The sequence below is a fragment of the Nesoenas mayeri genome (assembly GCF_963082525.1).
Source record: "Nesoenas mayeri genome assembly, chromosome: 2".
NCBI classification, from domain to species: domain Eukaryota; kingdom Metazoa; phylum Chordata; class Aves; order Columbiformes; family Columbidae; genus Nesoenas; species Nesoenas mayeri.
Genome location: NC_137543.1, coordinates 60,162,832 through 60,188,621, shown reverse-complemented (window position 1 = coordinate 60,188,621; position 25,790 = coordinate 60,162,832). Strand labels below are relative to the sequence as shown.

At 35.6% G+C, this 25,790-nt stretch overlaps 1 protein-coding gene across 1 annotated transcript in view; it reads left to right on the top strand.

Moving 5' to 3' along the window:
* The first annotated feature begins 2,459 nt into the window (after window positions 1-2,459).
* The window catches only part of RTTN (rotatin), a 79,725-nt gene continuing 56,394 nt past the window's right edge, over window positions 2,460-25,790 (top strand). The window contains exons 1-14 of the mRNA XM_080340307.1: window positions 2,460-2,591; window positions 3,355-3,542; window positions 4,122-4,320; window positions 6,135-6,221; window positions 7,361-7,439; window positions 8,848-8,962; window positions 9,496-9,646; window positions 10,570-10,735; window positions 13,239-13,420; window positions 16,718-16,833; window positions 18,749-18,919; window positions 20,211-20,423; window positions 22,291-22,403; window positions 23,549-23,675. Coding sequence (XP_080196433.1) covers window positions 2,561-2,591; window positions 3,355-3,542; window positions 4,122-4,320; window positions 6,135-6,221; window positions 7,361-7,439; window positions 8,848-8,962; window positions 9,496-9,646; window positions 10,570-10,735; window positions 13,239-13,420; window positions 16,718-16,833; window positions 18,749-18,919; window positions 20,211-20,423; window positions 22,291-22,403; window positions 23,549-23,675 — 1,938 coding nt within the window. The 5' untranslated portion in view covers window positions 2,460-2,560. The remainder of the gene's footprint in view (window positions 2,592-3,354; window positions 3,543-4,121; window positions 4,321-6,134; window positions 6,222-7,360; window positions 7,440-8,847; window positions 8,963-9,495; window positions 9,647-10,569; window positions 10,736-13,238; window positions 13,421-16,717; window positions 16,834-18,748; window positions 18,920-20,210; window positions 20,424-22,290; window positions 22,404-23,548; window positions 23,676-25,790) is intronic.

The window sequence follows — 25,790 nt, the reverse complement described above, 5'->3', positions numbered from 1 at the left end:
AATTGAAGCTGCTCTTCAAGGTTAGGAATATTTTTTTAAGTTGAACTCAACTGAGCCTTTGGCTAAGAAAATCTGAATGAAATGCCCATGCTTACAGTTCAGAGGAGTATATTAGCAATGGAGAGTGCACGTGTCACCTGTGTGTCAGCAAAAATTCTCTGAATTGTTTGCGTAGCTACTAATTCAGAGACTGAAGACAGTGTAAGAAAACATTTATTTTTCTGATGCAATATAAATTGGCCATATTTAAAGAGGTGAGACAGACCTGGATTGAACAGTCCTATAGTTGTGAATGATACATCTCTGCCTCCTGAGGAAATGTTTTTACTTAGTCTATTTCAGGAAATGACTGCTTCAGCAATTCCTTCTCCTTGCTGGACAAATGAGATACAAATCCATTTTATTATTATCATAGGTCTCATATGGGGGTCTCATAAATTCCCACCAGTCCTATTTGGGGAAATGTGAGCAGCCCTGTGCGCATCTGATAAGAGCTCTTTGTATTTCATTATGTAGCACATTGTGCACAGCTAAAAGGAAATTTTACTCAGTCAGTGATGCCTCTTTTGTAATTGCTCTTGAAAGCACTGTTAGATCCATGTGAGTTCAGCCTCTTGTGGAAAAAAAACCCACAACTCATTGCAGCAATCATAGTACATTAGTAATTAGCTTAATAAAGCCCCTTTGTTTTATTGCTCCACAGATAGAAATAGTCTTGCAAAGCAATGGACAGTTCTGAGTTGCAATTAAGAATTTAGTACAACCTTGATGCAGCAGATGGAGGACATAATGTAAGTGTACTGTGAAAGAATAGCACAGTGATGGAGACCAGGGTGGAAAAACAATTAGCCAAACTGAGAGGGCAGTAACATACATCCTTTTGGAAATAATTTGCATATACCATACTGCACTTTTCATGTTTTTGTTGTGTGCTGATAAAAATGTTCTTTCTCATGCAACAGATGATATAAAAAAGAAAATGCGACTATCACAAAGCCATTTCCTTTGGTGTACCTGCAGTTATATGCAAAAACTTCATGAGCATATACATACAACAATGCCCATCACTTGTCCACTTGTGTTCTGTCAGGCACATCAAACAAACTTGAGCAAGTACTCAGTTGTTACTATGAACATAAAAGATTCTTTGGCTTCCAAATCGGGGCTATGTGGGTACTAATTGGTGAAGAAACACACTCTTTTCCCTTCTGAATTTCAAGCTTGGACTCAGAGAGTTAAAAAAAAAAAAAAATCCCATCTTTGCAGAAGTTGAGGTTGCAAATATGCATCGAAGAATGATGGCCCAACTTAAGATATGAAAAGCCATTGCCCTACAGGTACATGCAGAGCTCCTATTTAAGCTACAAGCAGAACAGCATGGCAGCAGCTTCTGTCTGGCCAGAAAACAGTAACTGCTATTGAAATGCTTACTATTCTAAATGCTGCTAGACAAGTAGCTCATTTGGTTTTGGTAGATTAATCCTCAAGACTTCAGCATTACCCAGATATAACATTCTGAGCCATAAGCCTGGGAATATACAGATTTTTAAACTGCGTGTTGGATTTCTGCATTGCACAGAATACCAATGGAAAGGGCTTGTGCTTCTAGGCCACGGGTCGTGAACACCAAGCTGGCAAAGGCACCCCAGTAATTCCAAGTATCCACCTGAAGCTCCACTGATTACTCCAAAGGATGAATACATGTGTCTGTTTCCAATGTGTTTTTTTTTTAATTCTCTCGGCTTTGGTTATTGAAATGCAAACCCACGTGTAACTGCTTTTTTTGCCATCTGAAGAGCATTGCTTTAAATTTTTGAAATTTTACAACAACTTGTAAGTTACTCGTTTAGTTCATTAAGCTCCCCCGCCCCCGAATCGTTTGGAGAAGCCCGAAGAAAACGTCCATAGGTTATCTACTTGTGCCAAGAAAACCTGACTAAAGCCCACAGCGCTTCTTCACAGCAGGATCCCACAAAACCCCTGCCGGCGGCACCGCTCTGCAGGCGCCGCGCTCTCCCCTGGGCTCCCCGAGCGCTGCCGCTTCACCGCTGCTGAGCAGAGATCCCGGGCGGCGCCAGGCCCTGGGCCTGCCCCGGCCTCCGCAAGTGCCTGCACCGGGAAACGGCTTACTGGCCACAAATCCCGAGGGAGAAGGCGGCAACAGCCCAACACAAAAGCACCGGCTGCCTTACCGCTGACACCCCGGGCAGGGCGCTGCGCTCAAGCGAAGGCGCTCCACACCCGCCCAGCGCCGCCGGGTGTCGCGCACAGCAACAGCTCCCGACCCCGCCGTGCCCGTAGCGGGGCTCAGCTGGGCGCGGGGCACCATGGGAGTTGTAGTTGCTCTTGCTCCCGCCGGCGCGCCCCGGGATCGCACAGAGGGTTGAGAGCTCCCAGCGTGCTTCGCCCGCAGCAAAGGGCGGTCGGGGGAGCGGCGGGCCGGAGGAGGAGAGACGCGGACTACGTGTCCCAAAATGCACCGCGGCCGCCGTTGGCCTGACAGGGCGGGCTGGCGGCGGAACCGGCGCGGCGGTTGAATGTCGGCGGGGAGAGAGGCGCGATGGAGTTGTCGTCGCTCGTCAGGAAGCTGGGTAACGGCTTCCTTCTCCCTCTCGGGGTACCGGGCCCAGCTGCTGGGGGGCGCCGTGGCTGTCACGACCCCTCCGCGGGGCTGTGTGCAGCGGGGCGGTGAGGGCCCTGTCTCCCGCCCGCCTCCCGCGCCACGGAGGTTTCACCTGCGAAACGGGCCCGTCGGTTGCGTGAGGGGGCGGGCGGCTCTTTCCTCGGCACACACGGAGGCCTGCCCGGCCTGCGCTGCCCCACGGCCTCCCCGCCTCGGAGCCCTCGCCAGTTTTACTGCCCCTGCACTCTCGTCCCCGCTGCAGACGTCGAGGGGGCGGTGGGACACGGTGATAACTTCCCTAGGAAATGCTGAAGGCTTTCCCCTTCAGATATGGTGCCTTTCGATTCAGTGGACTTGGATGGAATTTGACCCATTTGTGAGGCTGAGGCATCTTTCGATGTCCACAGTATATTTTGGTAGAGTTTTGCAGAATTTAGTTGCGTGCTTCAAGAAAAAGGGCCATCGTCTTGTTTTGCATTTGGCACCAGATTACATTAGTGTTTTTTTTTAATTATTTCACACTTGCACACCGTGCAGACACACTTGGTTAGCTTGCTGCTGATGAGTGCAGTCATGTTTATCTTCCTGGTAAGCATAATACTGATGGCGTAAAAGCTAGCTTTTTTTTTTTTTTCTCCACAGATCTTGGACAGCATTCTGGTTGTCCACATAGGAATAAAGTTATGGCAATTGTTTTGATGGGTCTTTTAATCCCGTTATTTTTTGGGCAGGTCACGAACTGGCAGAGATAAGAGAACGATCTCTGAAGACTATTTTGTTTAAACTAGATCATAACTTGATTTCATATGCCGATCTGGTCCATGAAAAAATGCTTTTCCTTAATCTTTTGGAGTGGTTCAATTTTCCAGTCGTCCCAATGAAAGAAGAAGTACTAAATTTTGTGAACAATTTGATCCAGGTATGATACACTAACTTTTATTCATATATAAACTATATGTCTTTAGACTGCTAAAGCTAAATAAAACAATGTTATTTGTTTTTGTAGCTGCATGTAATGACATTTTAGAGTGTTTTACAAAAATGTGAATAATAAAGCCACAGTGCGTAGACAGAAATGAAACCAATTTAGGTGACTGGCAATTGGTCATAGGGTAGCAGAAAAACGTAATTATTTTCTGGGTTTCTGCTCCTTAAGTTTCTCATTTAGTGTCTAATTTCTTTTGTGGGACACGGTTTGCCACTAAGCTCTTGCAGTGTTCCTGAAAAGTGAAGATTTGAATGGTAGTACAACTTATTTTAAAGGAGTTGAGAAAATGTTGCAGAAATTTTGGAGATCTCATAATAAATTCTTGTGTTATAATCACTTAATGGCAACTAAGAAAAAAAATGCTGTGCATGAAACTGATGGGTGGTGTAAACAAAGGTGAAATCTAACTAAAGTTTTGATTATGGTTCTTTCACTTCCCCTGCCTCCCTCAAGGTCAAAATACCTTGAGACTCTTCAGGCTAACTTTGTCAGTTATTTGTTCTGATGTAGCATCCACCTGCTGCCCAGAAACTGATGGGAATTGGTGCAGTGGAATTCTTCTCTCAGCTTCGGCCTGATGTGGATCCCAACTTGCAGGCTATAATTGATGGGATAGTGGATGGGCTGTTCTTCCTTCCTTCTGGACTTCCTTCTAGTTCTTTATCAGTATGTTATCAAGCTCAGTCTCAGCCTTCAGTAGAGCAACCAGGTAATTTATATATTTTGAAGTGTGATATATTTAAAATGAAAATAAAGTAAATGAAAAGCTTCTAGGCTATCAAAAGTTGAGGTTTTCAGGCATAGTAGGTGAATTATTCCTGAGAGATCGGAGAAGTGTATGGTAAGGAAATTCTGCCAGAGAAAGCGTGATCTTAGTTAAATCAGATAGTGCCATTCCCCTAATAGAGTTCTCTGCATGCTAACAGTCCTGTTGTTTGTAATCAGACCTTTTCTGTCCATTTCCTTGGTATGTAATATCTGTTTGCTATAATGTAAAAAGGATGCGACACAGGACATGAACTCCCAAAGACTGCTTTATGGCAGCAAGTGTAGCAACTTTTAACAAATCTGTAATTAAAGCAGTATGCTTTGCTATTTTTCTTTGCATAGCAGACTAACTTTGAGAGCAATTCAAATATTAAAAAACAAAACAAAACAGGCAGGAAGTCATCCTAGTAGAATGATTTTTGAAACTACATTAGTGTTACATGCGCTATCTGCTTAGTTTCGGATAAATATTTGTCATAGAAAAATAGGTAAACTTTCTTTAAAGAGTCATAGTGTGTGTGAAGTGCTTCATGTATGTTTGAACTGCTGTTACTTGTTTCAGTTATCCTGGCTTATTATCTATCTTACAATTATTCACAATTAGATATAGTAAAGAATTAAACCCATGTGGTTCCCTTCTTCTTCCTTAAAAATTTTAGCACAAAGTATATAGGAGAAAATTATGTACGTTGCAGGTCCTTCATCCTTCTGGTTCTTGCTGTTGTACTGTGCAGTGTAGTAATGTCCACACCTCTGTCACTCATACTGTGCAATCTCAGAGATAAGAGTAATTTTCCTGTGGTTTCTGCAGCCTGACACATGCTTGGAGGTTTAGTTTGCTAGAACTATGTGGCTGTTGATTTTTTTTTTTTTTTTTTTTTTTTTTTTTTTAAAATTTTAGTTTAGTTTTAGTTTTTCCACCTTGTGCCCACATAGGAAAAAATCAAGTTAAACCCTTAAGTTTGCCACTGTATGGGGAATAATATAGTAATGTTTTACATATGCATTCTCAAACTACATCTTTTTGAAAGTACTCAATGAAGTATTGTATGTAATTCCTACTTGCGCTATAAGTTGTATTAATATGTGAATTAAATAACGTTAGTGTTTAGTAACAGGTGTGTTTTATTTTTCTTTCTATTACAACTTCAGTTACTGGGAAAAATTGTAAACTAATAAACTGGACCTTATCTTGTTTAATCCTTTGATCCAAATATTATGTTCTGGAGAGATTGCTTTTAATATTACACACCTTTTGTATCTTTTGTTATACAGTTGTGTATTAGTTACATGTATTTAATAATATACATATATGTATGGAGGGACAACATTTCAGCTGACTTGAAGAGGCAGGAGTTTTGGTAGAAAGGTTTTAAATAGTTTATTTTAAAGTCAATTTTATTATTACATTGGTAGATTGGAGGACAACGTTTTGTTGGCTGGCAGTTCTTGATCAGGCAGTATATGTTGTATAATGGTTTTTGCTATTGCTTGTATGGTATGCAAAGTAGTGTGAGAAAATGGAAAAAAATGTTGCAGTTGCAGAATGTGATTATAAAAAAATAAACAGCAACACACTCTTTATACTCCATTTTCTTGATCATCTAGGGCTATTTTAAACAGATTTCCTTGATAGGTTAAAACTTGAGGGCAACAGGGAAGCAGTTCAGGAAAAACATGAAGATAAATTGAGTTTTGCTTTTTTTCTGTATGTTTTTTAAACTTACTCTTTATTTGTTTTAGTTCCACCTCAAGAGGAATTGTTGACTGGATATTTTTGTCAAGGTACAAGTCACCTGCTACCATTAGAAGTACCTCCCAGAAGAACAGTTGGTATGTGTAGTTATAAAATAAGAATGTGTTAATTATAGAAAGTGCTTAGAGTTGTAATTTAGTTTGAATTCCATTACAAATATTGTTATTGGCTACTATTTTTCCTATTGTTATTCTGTGAAGTCTAGTATAACAAAAGGAACAATCATAATGCTTCTAAAAATTACATTCATCCTAATGGATCTTTCTGCTTTCTAGTAAACAGCGTAACTCTTTGGAATATGTAAAGTATGTTAAAATATGCTGTAATTAAAAAAAAATATTTAAATTTCTAATGCTTTTCAGGAGATCTGTTTTTCGTAGTCAAAAGTGTCTAAGTACCTTTTCATTTCAACAAAACTTTAGTCTGAAGTACATTTCTGCTTTTCAGAAAACTAGATGAGATGCTTTAGAAATCTTTACGCTGTATCTAAATGAAAAACAGTGTTATACTTTCATTTTTTGTCAGTAAAATTATATGACATTTTTCACTGACAAACACAGACCAATATTATTTTGACAAGTCTTTGCCTATACCAATATACTAGTAGCAGTTCACAGGAGAGGATCATATTTAACACACAGTATAGTTCTGAGAACTAGATTTTTAAATATGATTTTGGAGTTACTGTGAGTAAATTACCAGATTACTTTTTTTAGCAGTGTATCAGCTATCTTTAGGATTGCACAATAATTATTATAAATATTAACTTAAAATAGCTTTAATTTTCTGTTAGTTAAAAAGTTATGTCACAATTTAATAGCAACTATAATTTCTACTGCTTTAAGGGTAAAAACATGAGGTCAGTTTTCCATTTTTTGAAATCACGCTAATCTTCTTTTGTAGCAGAACAAAATGATGATTTGATCAAAAGCATATGCAGGTATCGAGTATTTGTCCACTAATGCTGTATTTTCTATTTGCTAAAGCTTTTTTCAATAAATACATTTCATTTTGATTTGAGATGACCTTAGTATTTTTTTTTTTTTTTGTTATTGCTGAAAACTCTCATTAGAAGCACTTGAGCTTGTGTGAGTCTGTATTTGGTAAAAGGTCCTTCTATTTTAGATTGTATGTAGTTCATACATTTTTGACTTTGCCATGGAAATACACTGTGTAATACTTCTATAAAATATGTTCCAAAATATCCTTTTTTTTTTTTTTTCAGTGAAATGCTTGAAATTTTCCACGTTTCCTTGGCTCACTCTGACTTCAACAGATAGACATGTTCTTTCATCAAATGAAAGGTACAATCATAGAAACAGTACAATTTGCTTGTAATTTTTATTTTTCTTGGGTAAGAGTGGTTCTAAATTTTTGTCCTTCTGCGTCATTAGACTTTTTGTAAGTAAGCTAATGAGTTAATTTTTGATAAATGATCATAAAAGTTGTGCTGAAGTTGGGCAGAGCGGATAAAGAATGAGTTGTAATAGGACAGGTTTTCTGTTAATGTTCCTGTCCATTCTTTGTGTTTGATTCAGAGTACTTTTTAAATTCATGACGCTTTAATCTGTCTTCTAGATTTCTCAAGTGGGCTAAAGTTTTCTTTCAGTTAATTTTAGAACAAACTGGCATAAAATAATTATTTACTTTACTGCCATGGCCACTTGGCAGAGAAATCCATACTTTCAGTAGGAACTTAAGTAAGTTTAGGCCAGGAGGTTCAGGTACCATGCCTTATACAGTCATTGAGTCATTCAGATAAACTTTTGGCGTTTTTTTTTTTTTTTTTTTTTAACTTTTCATTTAGAAAAAGTGTGCTTGAAGTGGCCTAAGGAAAAATTCTATAATTGGCTTTCCTTATGAGTTGACACAGAGCTGTGACAGATTTCTAGCATAGCGAACAGTGCAGTATCATTGACTATTTAGCAAATCTAGCTGTAATCTTTCCTGTAACAGTGTTGGTGTGTGTGTTGTGTGGTATTTTGTTTTTGTTTTTTTTTTTTGTAGTTTTGAAACACTTGTGAAAGTGGAAAACCTCTTAAATATTTAATTTCTTTTATGCCTGAGTCTAGTAAAAGAACACAGATCCTTGAAACTGGACGTTTGATTTTTTTTTTTTTTTTTTACTTTTGATTTGTTTTTTAGAGTGCTTCTCAGAAACAGTGGTTTCTGAAACAACTAAAAATAGAAAAAAGTGAAGTTAGAATGCCCAAAAGTTTCTTATTATTTACTAATATACACATTAGAGAATAGTTAATAAGTTTCTTCCTTTATATAACTTTCCACATATGCAATTCAAGTGCTTTTAAGTTATACATGAACCTTGGTGATGAAAAAAACTTTCTTATTGGTAAGAGTTAGATTACTTGCTCTATACCACTGAGATAATCACTAGTTTCACAGGGAATTTCCAGTCTTTCTTACCTTAATTTCAGATTCAGAGCTGTTAAAGTTATTTCTGTTCTGGGAAGTTAATTTTACATGTGGTTTGATAACAGCTGGCATTGAGTTTATTCCTTATTGTATACAGAATTAGCATAGCTAAGGAATAATTCAAGTTTAAAAGTAGTAGAACAATAGAATTACAGCATTTTTTTCTTTAGATTCTTCAGTGTTTTGATTATAACTTTCTTGTAAAGACTTGTTCAAGCTAATGATTGCTGGTTGTGTTTTTTGTTTTAATACATATTTAAATATGAACTGCATTTTTAGCTCTTTGAGAAGTAACAACCAAAGTTTAATTTGGAGTACATGTGAGCTTCTTCAGGATGTGATTATGCAAGATTTTCCCGCTGAGATCTTTCTTCAAAGGCCAAAGATTGTACAGGCAAGAATTCACATAAAGCTTAAGGTTTTTATTGTGCTATGGTATAAGTCCCGCCGAGTAAGAATTCATATAAATGATACAATTTGTTTCTAAACAAAGTAACTAAACAGAAGTTCCTTCATGTAAACTCTAGGTGCATAGAAAAGGGGACATTAAATATATATTGTCTTTAGAAAGTTATTTGGTTGTAATAATGTATATTGCTAATCAGTAATGAAAAGTGTTGTGAAATAATACTTTGTTTCTTGTGAATAAGGTAAAATTGTGTCACTGTCATGTGCACACCCTCTAATGGGCTCTCATAAAAGAAGTAGTGACTTTATTGGAAATATGATGCGGAACTCAGCTTCTCTCTTAGGAGTGAGTCTTGCATTCAGTAAGAAAACAGTAATTAAGGCTATTCCTTGCTGTGATCTTTTAAAACAATTAGAAACATTTGTGAACTATATTTAGCACAAGACTTTTGCTGGCATGGTTGTTCATGAAAGTGCATTCATGTTCAGCTGCCAGTGTTGATGGTTTTGTATTTGCAGAGCCTTTTGTCTCTGCTAAACCTGGCTTTTGGAGGAGATGGAAGACATCGGTTAGCTTTGCAGGCTGTGTCGTGCCTGCAACAGTTGTGCATCTTCTTGAGAAGCAGACTTAACTTTCACAGAGATCCAAGTTTTTCTTCCACAGAGCAAGGTAGGTATTTTCAAATATTTGAAATACTATTGCGTTTTTATTACAGGTAAGATTCTCTAAGGTGATTTAAAAAAAAAAAAAAAAGCTAGCCTACAACTTTATAGCAAATGTAATCTTGTGAAAATCTTTTGCTAAATGATGGTGTTCAGTACTATTCATATTAGTAAGTATTTTTGGAGTATTTGTAGTATTTTAAAATACTTACTCATTTTTACAGTTTCCTATGATTACTCATTCATCAACTTTTCCCTGTATCTAACTATTTGTATGTCAGCAGGGATTTTTACCTCAAAGTAAATGGAATCTGTAAAATGAAAGTGGGCAGAGTTTCATAAACGTTTTCAAGCTGTTAGTGCTAAACAACTTGGTTACTAACTTCATGAGCTATGTTTTCTGGGTAGGCTTTTTTTTTAATTCTGATGGCTGACAATAGTTTAATGGTTGTTTTGGATTTTACAGTCATTAGGGCTATATCGCAATGTTTTTAATTGTTAAATTTTGTAGATTTAATAGTGTTGATTAGTTATAATGATCTTCCTGTTTCCATTTTGTCAGCTGAATTTAGTCAACTTTGTTTCTGTAATTTGGTAATCTGGTCCTCTTCATAAGATTACCGCTATATTTGGTGTCTTAATAAATTATATTGGCTGTTTCCTTGCTAATTCAGTTACAACATCAGCCAATCCAGTAGCCTTAGTCAGACATAATGTTTTATGATTCAACTGTAATTTTCAGTGGTTTTGCCTTGGAATTGAGTTTCCAAACTCTACTACTTTCCAGTGATAGGTTGTCCTATCTCTCCAATATTTACTTAGTGTTTTCTATATCCTACCATAGTTACTTCTACCATTACTTGACTATGTAGTATTTTTCAGAATAATGGGTTCCACTAATGGAAAATATATGATTTGTATTACATAAAGGCACTGCTTCCCAGAATTCCTCTATATCTTACTGTCGAGAAGCAAGAGGTCCTTTTCATTCTCAGAATCCATCACCTGGAAGTAGTAGCCCTCGCCCATCTGTGATTGGGCGGACAGTTCAGCGTCCTAGAGGAGATGGTCAAGATTGGGATGCAGCATCTTCCAGGTGAATAAAATAAGAAATAACTTACACTTCAATTAAAAAATTATTAATATAGGATTGTATCATAGGCTCATTGTCAGTGTATGAGATGATGTGAGAGTTTTGTTAACCTGTGAAAAATCTAACCATGTTTATAAATTGAACAGTTTTTTAAGTGGTGTTCACAATACATAAAGTCAGTTTTACCTGTCACATTCTGTACCCAACCAACATTTGTAACAAAAATCTTCTAGTATCAATTATTGCTTGTGCATGTATTTATAAGATGCAGAAAAGCATTTATTCAGACTATTGCTGTTAAGTCGGGGATTTTTCTTTTTCTTCAGCAGATGACACCATAGGTTCTTTTAAGTTGAATGGCCATCCTGTAGGTCACAGTATACAGTATTGTTGAAAACACTATGCTGTATAAAGACTTCCATTAAAATCTTTACATTTTCTTGTTAAATCTGACAATGAATTTAAGTTGTATATCACCTAAAAGTTCAACTCCAATATGAAATTACGTATTGTCTGTATACCCTCAAAATATTGAGGTGGTTGTTCATGTGTGGTTTTGTTACTCATATTGACACAACGGACTTAAAGCTGCTGTTCAAGAACCAATAACTTTTAGCATGTCAGAATTTAAAAGTTCTTGTGAATCTTTACTGTGTTCTTGTTGGTAGTTCTTTTTGGTCTCTATGGTGTATTGGCTTAGTGATTGAGTAACTCATAGGTATTCAAATAGACTGATACTACAGATGAGGATAGTTCATGTAGTTAATTGTAAATGCACCTTGAGAGTCATTGCATCAAAAGGTTATTTTTACTTATCTTAAGTCTAAGATATTAATTTTTAATTATGTAACTAGTATGGCACTGGAAATGAACTCCAGGCTTTATGCATTCTAGGACCTCACCATGTTCCCCAGTGGAACAGTTAACAATTTAATAGTAGCTGACGTATATTGTGCAGGAGATAGGGATGGGCTGACTATCAGTGTAGTAAGGAAATATACATTAAGCACCAATTAAAACTGTGATGAAACATCTACAAACCAGGGAGTTGTAATTTATTAAAAGTATAAGGCTGTATTATAAGCTTTTCTTTTATCTTCTTGCATCCTGTGTGCTGCAGTACAGCTGCTCACTGCCCATGAATCTAATTTCTTACAAATATATAATTTAGCCCAGATACAGCATAAAAACCCCATGATGTTGAACAGAAAATGTGATAGAGGGAAATGACTGTAGTGTTGCTTTGACATTGTTGATTTTGATGCAGAAGATCTACTTTTAGTGAATCTTGTCTTTTTCAACATAGTTGTAATATAAATTGTTTATTGCCATTCCATATGTAACTCTTCTTTTTCCTTGTTCTTAAATCTTGAGACTCTTCCATCTCTCTATTTATCTGTTTCAAATTCTGCCTGGAAACTTAACCTTTCCTCTTCTGAATTGCTTTTATGATTGATACTTCTCCTTCCTTACCCTCTGGTAAGTGCAATTTGAACCACTACGTACTGGTGAACTCTTCTATTTTGCTTATAGACTTCTATCAACCTCTTAAAATTGGTTACATTCTTAATAGCTATTCATAGACATCTTTTACATTTAGTTAGACAACATGATATAAACCAGTCATGCCACAATTCCGTTTCTTCAGCTTTTTTAATAATAAAAAAACCCCAAATTAAAAAAAAAAAACTGTTAAAGTCAAACAAGTTTTTTAAAGCACTTCAAGATAGCTAAATGTTATAGGATAAGAAAAAATGTCTAGGATAAGAAAAAACATTAAGAAACATTTGTTCTAAGTTGTATTAATTATAATGCTGCCAATAGAATTAGATTTGTTTTGAAAGCAGTTGGAAAATAATAAAATTATGAACTATAGATAGAGCTCATAATTTCAAATAATGATGTATATAACTACGTTTATATTTTGTAATATGTATTTGGGTGCACTCAAGGCTTTCTTGGGCAAGGGAATATTTTCTGGTTTACAGTGGAAAAAGAAGTCCTACAGGCTTAAACATTGGGCACTGTTACTTAATTTTCCTTCTGAGAATTCTTGTGGCTATCCACACAGAATGGGGTTTATGTAATACATATAGTTCAGGCTGAAATTTGATTTAGTAAGTAGCCTTGCTTCAAGCAACTGATAGACTTTGTTTATCAAAAATAATGTTTCAAATCAACTGATTTTTCTCTTGCAATATTATATCACATGTATATTTCTTCCAGTACACATTTCTAAATACATTTGAAGCTGACTGCCAAAGCAATAGGCATTCTCTTGTGATGCTATGAGGTCTGACATCTAAAAAGGCAGCCAATCAAAATCCTCCTCTTCCTGCAAGACTGGTGGATTACAGAGAAAGGTCGGGATGGAAGGAAGGGTATAACTGAAGGAAACAGGACATTAAAATACTTGATTCTATTTTAACATCTATACCTATGTGGGTTTTCTCTTTGCAAGAGTTAACTATGTCTCTTGTTTGTTTGTTTCATTTGTTGTTTTAAGTGGAAACAGTACTCCAGCAAATGCAAACTCCAGAATCTCTCTGCATTCCCCGCTTGATGTAGGACATATTGACCTACCGGATGTTGAAAATGAGGACACTTTGGAATTACAGATGAAGCAGCTTAGCCTTCCTCAGTTTTGTGTTTCTATCTTAGAAAATGCAATACCTCTTCTAAGAACAGGTGAGAAAGTTTTGAATTAAGTATTTCACTTAGGTATCCTTCCTGTCTTTAGACAAATCTCTTAAGAAGTTCATATTATAAGGTGAGTACCTCAAATAGGTAAAGGACAGATGATTACTGATATAACAGTTCTTTTCTAGGGACTTTGTTCAAGTCATCAAACTTGAATCTTCTGGTTGATTTCCAGAATTGCTGCAGAAGTTTCAAATACTCTTTACTGATGATGGGAAGTAGTGGTAGGAAAAGTGGGTGTAAGGTGGAAAAACGGTGTGGCTGTATAAAATGTCATTCAAGAATATGAAAAAATAACAACACTTAAAATGTGTTCTGCTCAATTTGAGCATAGAGTTTTCCTCCTGTTCAAGAAATATTAAACAAAAACTCTGGGAAGAGGTTTGTTGTCATTCTTATGAATGCAGTAACAAATTATAATTATGTTTTAAGAAACATGAATAATCTAATAGCAACTAATGATTTTTATTTTAACTTAAAAAGGTTCTAAATTGCAAAATCTTTTTGAAGGACGGTCTTTTTACCCTTAGGTTGTCTAAAATAGTATGCTTTTGAAAAACAATGCCATTCAAAACAGTTATTGGTAAATGTGGTAAAGTTTTCAAATATAGGAGCTGGAAATCTGTATCTGTCTATGACTAGAATAGTTGTTTTTTTAATATACCTGTCAACATTTCCTGAGCTTGGTAGGGGCTTGAACTTTAAAATTGTATGAAATATGAATGAAACTTTCATTTACTGTTGTTTTCATGATTATTTATAACTTTTTATGACTTTATGTTTTGTCACAAAATACTAATTTACTTGTGTATTTCATAGCAACATCAGCATTAATCTGTGTCCACAGGAAAATTATTCGATCCTAATTGTTTTGGTAATAAGTGAAACTAAAATGAATAAAAGCTTTGTTTTCCCCTTCCAGAATAGTGATATTTAAATATTAATTCTTCATGAGTACATTTATGACTTCTGGCATCTTCTCTTTTATTTATAATGTAAAACTGCAGAAAAAGTATTTTCTGTCTTCTCCATTTCTGCTACACGTCACTTCAAATCTTCAGAGTTAAAATGCAGTGAGGTTTTCTGTCTTTCAATATTCTTTCTCTGCAATTTATTATAGAACTAAAATAACTTCGTTTTCAGATTAAGTTGATCTCTCTTTCTCCTGCTGTCAGGTTTTTTGCACTTTTTAAACTCTACTAGATAGTATTTCTTCTTCCTTCCTTTGTGCTGTATTATGACATAAATTGTAAGCAAACTCGTATTTTATCTAGTTCCCATTGATGTGAAGGCACTTTTACTAACATTATTATCACTTATATGGTAAAGTGTAGATTTTTTTTTTTTTTTCTCCTAGCTGTTTAAATTACTGGGTAAAGGAAAACCAGTAAACTTACTGTAAAATTCTCTTGCTTGTATTTACCATATAATGCATCTTTCAGTTAAGCTTACATTTTGTTCCCTGTGGAGATGTTCATTGGAATTTTTCTTCCTTTATGCTGACCTGTCTTGTAAGTGGAGTAATTTCAGGAATCAGTAGTGGTGTGGGTGTTGGGCGGTTTTGATTTTTTTTTTCTTTGTGATCATAGCTACCATAATTGTCTTAAGTTCAGTGTTAATACTGCATGTCTTAAGACAATTATTTAAATCTGAACAGCAAAAGTTTGTTTTACAATCATTGATTATATCTGTCTTACTGAGCGTTTAGTAATAATGAGCTCTTAGCACATACTCATTGCCACAAGTGTTGAGAAATGAGTATTTTGCTGATTTATTAATGTAAGAGTATGATGGAATGAACTTGTATGTCTGTAGGTCATGACAGCTACAGCAAACCATTGTTGCAGATGTTGTGTTTAGCTATTACTGATATATCTGAATATATCTGAAACTATAACTTAAATTTAAACCACATATTTTAATACTTACATTATAATTGAGAAATTTAAGTCAGCTTTCAAACGTTTTAGGCACAGAAATTTGGTTAAGGATTTGCAGAATGATTGTGAAGAGTGAAAAAGTGCTTTTTGACCTTTTCAGGCATAGAATCTTCAAATTGGCTACATTTTGCTGAAAATAAATGGAAAACATCACTTCTGTGAGATAAGAAAAAGAAAGCTTTCAAAAAGGCCCTGTACCATTCTCTGCCATATGCTCACTCAGAGCAGATCACTTAGGCTGCAAATTGCATGAGCTGTGGTCATTGTCACTACGTATATGGTCACACACACACACGTGTATGTATTTTTTCCTCAAGTATATCAACAAGGATTCTACAGTGTCTAAGATCTACAAAATATAGAAAAAGTGACAAACAAATTAATGTTCAGTCATAACAGGCAGGAGAGCTTGGCTTTTTTTTTAAAAAAAATATTTTGAAGGATGCAAAATTTTTATGATAGTTAAATAAATTGTAAATTCAGTGGTGTTGTGTGAAATCTATCTGTGGTTTTAAATAGAAACATACCCCAACAAGAAACTAAGCCAACAGTTGCACTAAATTGACTATTTGGGGGAAACTATCACCATACAGTTCCCTAGGTTGCCAGACAGTTTTGATGTCCTGTGTTGTATGAGGTTGAAAATGTTTGGCTCCAAATATTCTGCCTTCTTCATGAAACCTCTTTGCGGTCCCATGTTCAGGCATAAAACTGTACTGAGTATGAAAGTCACTAATAGACAGACTAGCCTTGTTGTTAAGAGATACTGAGTCAGAAAGAGCAGTGAAAATGAATATTAGCTTAAAAACAAGTGGGGAAATTGCTATGGAGAAAAGTACAGGTGGGTAAAGTGGATATTCATCTACTTACCTTTCAAAAGATGATGTAAAGAAGATCTCAAACAAAATAATCCAGGAAGAAAGCCACTCTGGCTACACCAAAAATGCAGATTAACAGGAATAAGTAATACATATGGAAGATCTATAACCTAGCTCTCTGGGTGGGGGAAATAATTGACTTTATTCTGAACTTCAAAGGAGTCCAGTAATCGGATTTACAGCTATAATAAATTTTATGTAGTACTATAGGGTTTAAAGAACTTAAGTCTTTTTTCAAGTGTATGATTGTTTTAATCTCTTCTATTGTGATTTTTGGCTGGTAGTTATCTTCTGCAATTCAGAGCTATTGGTGGTTGAGGGCAGTGAGTTTAGAAGAAGTGTACAGGAAAACCAAAATATTAGAATTTCAGATTTGGAATAATCGCTTCTTCAAAATGGTGGTTTTTGGATATCATAATATAGTATTATGTCTGTATTTGAATTTATCCTCTCATTTGTATTCCTAGGCAGTAGAAGAGTGACAATGGAAGTTCTTGAATTGCTTGTTGAAGATATGTTCCTTATTGGTGATGCTATTTCTGAAAATGTTTGGGAAGATGATAGCCTTTTTGCATTGGAATTGGTAAGATTCTTCAGGCTTTGATCAACATATTTAACAGTCTGCTTTTATAAGCCTCTGACATTTTCTGCAGTGATTCATATATGTATGTAATCTGCTGAGCTTCCCTTTTGAAAAACTTAAATAGTTTATTATTAGCTCTATCACTGGCACATTATTTTTATTTTAAATGTAAGTTATTTTACCACATGATCCTTGAAATTTCACCTCAAGAAAATAAGCAATGAATTTAGTCTTGTAGGGAAAGGCCATTAAGCAGCCATTGAGAGAAACACACATAGTAGGGAAGGAGATCTGAGGAAAAAGTCCTGGCTGCGAACGTTCAAAAGCAATTTGGTGTAAACGACACACTTTCTTTACTCTTTATAAGCTATCTGCTTAAAATTAAGGAGATAACTGTTTAGATTCAAGACTGGATTTGTAAGATACATAGTATCATTTCTTACACAGGACCTATAGATCCTTGCACAGATTTTGGCTATCCTTAACTCTGTTGCTTAGCTGGGAAGGAAAGAAGGCGTTTTTTGGCCCAGGAGAGATTCAAAGTACTAAGGTGCTGTTGACTAAACAGTTTAAATTGCCGGAAATACGTAACTGAGCACAGTTGAGAGTTGTTATATACATGAAATATCAAATTGGTGAATAACAGCTGAAATAGCAATGGGTTATTTCTTTTTTGGAGACAACTGAAAGCTGTAATGGCTTATACATGTAACAAACATACCACAGGTGCAGACTGAAACTTGTCTAAAAACTTCGGGTAAGTGTATTCTGAAATGCACATGACTTAAATTAGAATTAATGAAAATATTACTAAATATTTTTAGTAGCAATAATTATTAATTAAAATATTAATGTAAGTTTTTCCTGTTTTCCAATTTTGTCATGCGCGCTTCAGGGCAGTTTGATTCTGACATGTCAGAAAGTTAGATTCTGTAGATTGCTGTAGCTTTTGGGGATCATGAGCTTTGAGACAGTCACCCCTCTCTTGGGGAGAAAAAAAACCTTGAATGTGCTGTTGATTTGAGACTGGATGGTCTTTAAGAAGAGGCTCTTACTGCCTCTGCAAACTGTAGCAGGGCAGTGAGAAACTTACTTTTTTGAACTCCTGAAGATGAAAATAAATCCTTTTCGTCTCACTCTGTAATAATGTGTGTTGATAGTTACTTTGAAGGGCTTATTTGATTTAGTCAATTGCTTCTTGTCATTTTCTTCAACTATGTTGAGTCAGATAAATAGTGCTTAATTGCTTAACAGTGATGATCAATTTCTCGAATTAATAAGCTAAATTTCACACATGCTATTGCTGCCTTAATCATTATTTGGCATTCCTGGCAACTGAAATTATTTCCGTGTTTGTTCCTGTGTCCTTAAGTACAAACCTGGCTTTTTCAGGTGACCCAAACTAATCTTGTATTCTGCAGTGTCAATGAGCTGGATTCTCAAGTATGTAGTCTGCAAAATGTGCTGCTGTTCCATTTGAGAATGAATAGGCATTAAAAAAGTGACGTTCTTGAAGTTTGCATTGTGGGGTTTTTTTTTAATTATTTTTATTTTAAGGTAAAGCTTTATTACTGGTTCAGATCAGCTCCTACTATTTCCATGTTAGAAGTGAACTTCAAAATAGTTAAAATTCCACAAGTTCAGTAGAGTAATGAGCAGGAATTAAGAGGGGGGTAAGGGAGGGAGGGGTTAGGGTAACCAGTAATGGGTAATTACTGACCGAAGTATTCAGAACTGGAAGTGAAGGCAGAGTGAGGTTCAGAGGACAAACAAAATGCCATGTATTTTGTATGATTTCTACATTTTAAAAATTATTTGGTATAATTGTGTTAATGATGCTATGAGTATAAATGCTGTAAAGATACAGTAATGTTTCAATTATTTCTAATGATTGTATTTCTGATTTTGTTTTCAGAAAGACAAATTGCTTCTGGTATTGGGTTTGCTTGGAGAAACTATATTATATCACAAAACCAACATAAGTGCAGAGCAGCCTGAGGTGATGTTGGTGCATCACAGAATGGCATTTATCAGCGTTTCACTCTTTACTGTTAAGTTGCTGCAAATACTTCTCCCTGTAGAAAAGGTATGTCAGCACTGATTTTAAGTCATTGTCTTTTGGTTTTGCATTTGAAGAGGGCAAAAAGTGTCACCTTCCTCAGTGATTAGTACTGGGCAAATAGCCACTGGACATAGAAATTAATCTGATTTACATTGGCTGTTATATGATCACATAAGGCAGCTTTGACTGTTCTACAGTTATCGGTGCATTCTGCAGAATCTTCTGCAGATTTCAAGGCTCAAAAAATATTTTTAATATAGTTTTTAATCAGTTTTTGAAATCTGATTTTTTTTTTTTCCTCCTATAGTGTTTTTTTTTTCCTGGAATGATGCATGGTTTGCAAAGCTATGCTGCCCTCTGCTTGTTTATAGTATGTGTGCAAGTAAGGCTAAGTAAGACTGGAACTATATAATGTTTAAAATCATCACTCTTAATGTGATAGAACATAGTAAGCAATTACGCTTTATACATTGTAATGATTTTAATTACTCTTTTCTTCCAGTGCTCTTGAAAACAAGTTCTGTTGTGGGCTGGTTTTGCTGTTCTGTTCATTTCAGATGGGGGCATCTGATGTTCTGAAGGCTTTGTGGGATGGAAGTATTAGAAGATGTTTAAATCTGTGTGGGTTTACGTTTTTTTTGGATCAGTTTTTATTGCAGTGTAGCTCTGTTTTAGACATTATTTAATCTGAGTAGCAGACTGATTTTTCAGTTACAGGCTTTTTGTCACAAGTATTAAGTATTTTACTATCAATATGACTTTTTATAATATTTGTCTTTATGTTCTTACGTACATAATAGAGAATTTCAGTTCTGTGTATGCCAAGAGTTGGAAAAAAGTTACTGCATTTGAGGTCAAAATTGTAGTTGAGGGACCACTGAACACTTGCAGTAACAAAACCAAGCAAAATAAGAAAACACACACCAACCAAAACCAACAACATCAGAAATCCCAGTTCTTAGTATGTGATATTACTATGTGGAAGTATAGACAACTTTTTATTGAATACAGAAATGTCGTCTGTGTGTTCTCTGCCATCTAGTGATTAGACTGTAAATTGACCCTGGTCTTGGCTGGATCATACACAACTTTTGCGACTGGTTGCAGATCTGACATTAGGACAGACATCTAATGAACTCTCACTTTTTAATTATGAAAAAAAGGTCTTCATATAAAAATTATTTTATATCTGTTTCTTTCTCTGATTTTTATGTAGCAGCAACAGTGATTGTACTTGTTGAATGACTTAAAGTGCTGTTGTTGGTTTTACTGTATTTTCAGGCTGTTATTCTGACAATTGTTTTCTTTTTCAAAGGCGAGTAAAGTTTTACAAAAGAATTTGCTGAATGCTTTGTTTCTTCTCTCTCTGGACTTGTCTTTCTCCTTGGAATACCCAAGCATTCATGAATCCGTTGCAGCATATCTGGAGCAGATGAGTACTGAGAACTACAGTATTTATAAACAAGCTTCAGAAGCTGCATATTCGATTGAATGCACCTGTAGCTTTTTGACTGAAGTTCATAAGAAGGTGTGGAAATTTATCATATAAAATATTTTCTGCAGGCAAATTTCTTTCCTCCACTTCCCTTTCTCTGTGGTAAAAACTATAGTCTAGCATGGCTGAAGAAAATCTGTAAGCATGAGTATTCCATACTATACAAAATGTAGTTAGTTTATATTTGTTTTCATTAATAGTACTCATGATGTTTATAAAAATCTTAAGTAAAACTCAAGAAATAAACACTTGGGGAGTGGAAGTAGGCACAAGAATTTTTATGTGCAATGAAGAAATCAGCAAATAATCTATTTAAATATATAGCGTGTGTATGTGTATGTTGTCCAGTATTTAAATAGTTCAGAAAATTTTGATTCCCAGCTATTGGGCAATTATAGAATCACAGAACAGTTAGGGTTGGAAGGGACCTCTGGAGATCATCTATTCCAACCCACCTGCTAAATCAGGCTCACCCAGAGCAGATCGCACAGGAATGTGTCCAGGCAGGTTTTGAATGTCTCCAGGGAAGGAGACTCCACAGCCTCTCTGGGCAGCTTGTTCCAGGGCTCTGGCAGATTCAAAGTAAAGTAATTTTTCCTCTTATTCAGATGGAACCTCCTGTGCTTCAGTCTGTGCCCATTGCCCTTCATCCTATCATTGGGCACCACTGAAAAGAGTTTGGTCCCATCCTCTTGACACCCACCCTTGAGATATTTATAAACATTGATAATGTCCCCTCTCAGCCTTCTCCAGGCTGAACATACCCAGCTCTGTTAGTTTTTCCTTGTAAAAAAGCTGCTCTAGACCCCTCATCATCTTTGTAGCCCACTGCTGGACTCCATTCATTAATTCCTTGTCCTTCTTAAACTGGGGAGCCCAGAACTGGACACAGTACTCCAGATGCGGCCTCACCAGGGCAGAGTAGAGGGGCAGGATAACCTTCCTCTACCTTAGTGCTCCCCAGGATACTGTTGGCCTTCTTGGCCACAAGAGCACATTGTTTACTTATGATCAACCTATTATTGACCAGAACTTCCAAGTCCTCCTCTGGAATTGTAGGTCTAATAAACAGCCACTTCTAGACTCTGAGATTTTTGTGTTTCACTTTGTTATGAAGACAACTAATATACTTTTGTTTATTAGTTAAAGAGATTCTAGCATGGTACTGAAATATTCTTCTCCGTTATATAAATGGACAAGTAATTGTGCAAAATACCTTTTTCATTGATGCTAAAATAAGTGAATAAAAGACAGCAATATAAATGTAGTGCTATCTTAAATCTGAGTTCATTTGTCCTTTATGGAGGCAGGTTCTGAACTTAATAGAAGCAATACTTTGCTCATAAAATACTGTTTACAATTAAGTTAACTCCATCAAACTTAAATGGCTCATGTTTAATGTATTTGGTAACCAAAACTGTGAAGACATATATATACTAAAAAAACCAAAACTTGCTTTTTAATACTAATAGTGAATTGTTAAATCTTTCATTATACTTTTCCCACATAAAATTCATATTTATTTAAAAAACTAATAGCTTGATTAAAAGCATAAAGTATTCAAGGATGAGTATATTCTTCGACATTTTAGAAAGTGTTTTGAATAGTTGTAGTGTTCATGCTGTGAAATGTTAGACATACATTATACCCATTGAGTTTAACAGAATTTTATTTGGGTTCAGCAGCTGAAGAGTTTTCAGCTCCCAGGAATAGGTTCTAAAATTTATTTGTTTGAAATCTATTGAATTTGTTAATCAGGTTAATTATAAACTTATCTGTGAAAGGCTGAACCAAACCCTAGTTCGTAGATGTATTAAATGATGTTAAATTCTGAAAGATTATCCAATAACATTGTATACTTTAACTATTACTAATTCTTTCTCTTTGTTTTACTTGTCAGGGGGACGAGAATCTTTCTGAATTAGTAGAATTGGCAGATCAGGCTTTGAGTAGTCTACCCTACCATCAACATTTTCCCTTGCTTCATGAAAGCATTCGCATATGCTCAAATATGTGAGTACATTACTATTTAAAACTTGAGAAAATACAGTCTTTTTTTATGGACAAACTTTCTGAAGTAGAAGATAAACTTCTTTATTCCCTGTATTTGAACAATTGCTTTCTTTTAGCCATTGAAAGGTCTCTTCTGAATAATTTGTGTCATTCTGTAGTGGATTTCCTGAAAATTGAATTTCAGGTGCTAAAAACCTAATGTTTTATTTTTTCTATGTATAAGCTTTTATGTAGTTGTTGTATATGAAGTTACGATGTGATTTGCAAAGAAACAGTCTTAAAACACTTTGACTTGTCTTTCAAACTTTTTTTATTTAAAATTCCTTTGTTCCAAGTGTGTTTGTGTAGCCTACTTTTACTTTCAGAAATCTTAAAGGACTTATTGTAGATGCTGTATTGTTACAACATGGCATCTCATTTATTAAACAGCATGTTTTTATTGCTTTTTAGATTTTTCCATGTCTCTAGTTAGAGAATTTAAGTTACCCTGTGGTGTGTGGAAAAGCTCTTTATTGAATACTTAATTAGAAATAAAAAATCTTAATTTTAGACTGATTCAGAATTTGACATTAGGGATTTTTTTTTCAAAGGAAACTACATTTAAAATCTCTCTGTTTTTAAGTTATGAAACATCAAAACACTTTTCAGTGTTCTAATGCTTTTTGAACTAATTATTGTTTGGCTACTCTTTCAGGCAGCAGGAAATTAACTTCAGGTTTTTAAATAACATCAGTTCACTTTGTGATAGTCAGATGGACTTCTACTTCTACAAGCATAGATTTTATTTTTATTTTTTAATCATATACCGTGATCTAAGGAACCTATTGAAGCTCAATAGAATTTTACTTTTTCAGGTGAACAGAAATGTTTTTCAGGGTCCTAATTTTGATGAGAGAATTTTGAAAAGCTATGGTCTTTGATTACGTTCATGTATAAAAAGCCAAATTTACAAATGCTGAGACTATGATTTTAGTAAATATATTTTGATCTCTGAGCTTTTGTCTCTCAAGTAATTTTTCAGGATCTATACCTTTTCAGGAAGTATTTTTCAGTGATTATCCTGAAATTTAACAGGAAAATTTTTGTGGACACATTTGAGTACTGTAGAATAAATGATAGCTAAATGAATTATTTTTCATTTTTAGTTGGAAGTCTGCTGAGGCGAAGTCATTGCTCCAGGCTGAGAGCCAGAAGATGCTTCTCTGTCTGTTGTCTCATCCTTCGCTGAAAATAAAAACTGAAGCTTATCACTGCTGCTTGGAAATAGTTAAGGTTAGAACTAATGCTTAATGCTCTTGGTGTTGTGCTAAGTAATGCATATTATATTTCCTCATTAAAAGCATTTTTAATGGAAATTCTGTTTACCATGTTGCATGCTGTGAAATCTGAATAGGCCTGGACTTGCAGTTTGCTGTTATATTTTTGGTATTAAGTCTACTTGGTTAGGTTACTTCAGGTACTGCACTTCAAAATGACAGGATCTCTAGCTGGGGGTGAAAATGGTGACTTACAATTTTACTTCTTAAAACAGTTCTTAATAATGGTGGTGACTTTGTTTTTCTTTGGTTTTTTTTACTGCTGTTATACAGAAATATTTCTGTTTCATTTTGTTTTTGAAAATAATTCAAGTGTTCAGTTTTGCTTGTCTGCTGAAGTAAGGTTGATAGAATCACAGAGTTGTTTGGGTTAGGACCTTTAAAGATGATCTAGACCAACTCCCCCTTTTCGCTATATCAGTTTGGTCAGAGCCCAATCCAAGCTGACCTTAAATGTTTCCAGGGATGGGGCATCTACCACCTCTCTGGGCAACCTGTGCCAGTATTTCACCACCCTCATTATAAGAATTTCTTCCTTTTATCTTGTCTGAATCTCTCCTCTTTTAGTTTAAAACCATCACCCCTTGTTCTATCGCAACAGGCGATAGAAATAGAAAGTCTAGGAATAGATAGGAAAAGATAGGAATAGAAAGTCTGTCTCCATGTTTCTTATAGTCCCCTTTTAAGTAAGCAAAGGCTGCAGTGTGGTCTCCCCAGGGCCTTCTCCAGGCTGAACAACCCCAACTCTGTCTTTCTTCACAGGAGAGGTGTTCCATCCCTCTGATCATCTTGGTGTCCTCCTCTGGACCCTCTCCAACAGGTCCATGACTTTCCTGTGCTGAGGGCTCCAGAGCTGGACACAGAACTCCAGGTGGGGTCTCACAAGAGCAGAGTAAAGGGGCAGAATCATCTCCCCTGACCTGCTGGCCATGCTGCTTTTAATGCAGCCCGGGTTACGATTGGCCTTCCGAGCTGCAAGTGCACATTGCCGGCTCACCTCCAATCTTGTCAACCGGTATCCCCAAGTATTTCTCCTCAGGGCTGCTTTCAATCCCATCATTCCCTAGCCTGTACTGACAGTGCGAGTTGATCTGACGCAGGTGCAGGATCTTGCACTTGGCCTTGTTGAACTTCATGAGGTTTACACGGACATGCATTCCTCAAGGACAGGTTCTATTCCCTTTATAGCAATTTTTCACTTCCCTTTCATTTTTTTGTTCTTTTCAAACAATAACAAATTAATAAAATACTGACACTTTCAGAATAAATATTTTTACCTAGGTTACACTTTAATTGCTTAGACCTTAGAAAAACTGTGAAAGAAAAATACCTCTTTTTTCCTATGTGTAAAAGCTTGGGTTTAAGAACATGTAAGTCCTTTTATGTTCTTGTTTTAGAACCTTAATTTGTTATTGTTTTGGTGGGGGGGTTGTTTTGATTTTGTTTAATATGGACATTTTGTCTCTGCTTTATTTTTTTTATAAAGGTAGCCCAAGGGATAAAGAATGTGAGCTTCCTGAAAGTATGACTGTACTCTGTATTAAGAATGGCAATATCCTATTCATCAGGACATTTTAGTTATTCAGTAATATTGACTCACAAAATAAAAATCACTTTTCTATTTTGATATAATATTCTATCATAATTCTTATTTTCTGTAATAGACATCAGCTAAACTTACTGCCCTTATAGCACAATTCATTTGTGTACAAAGATGCTAGAGATAGGGGGTTTTTGTGACACTTGTATTTTTTTGTGAGAATTTTACCTGCCTCTTTCTGATTTTGCTTCTTTTAATGTAATATCAAAAAAATATATGAAGCGTGTGTAATTTTTTTATTTCACTATTATTTAAAATAGAAACAAAATTATTTCGTATTTCTTAGTCCTGTGTAGGAAAAGGAATTTTCAGTCAGTGATCTATTAAGATGATGTTTCTTCTAGGGCTATAATGTTTAGCTTTCAGAACTGTAGTCTTCCAAACTGCATGGAAAAAGCCTTTCATGAGATGACAGCTTCAGGCAGTTTATAAAACAAGACGTAGTAGTGGAGACTATCTTGAATTTTAAAA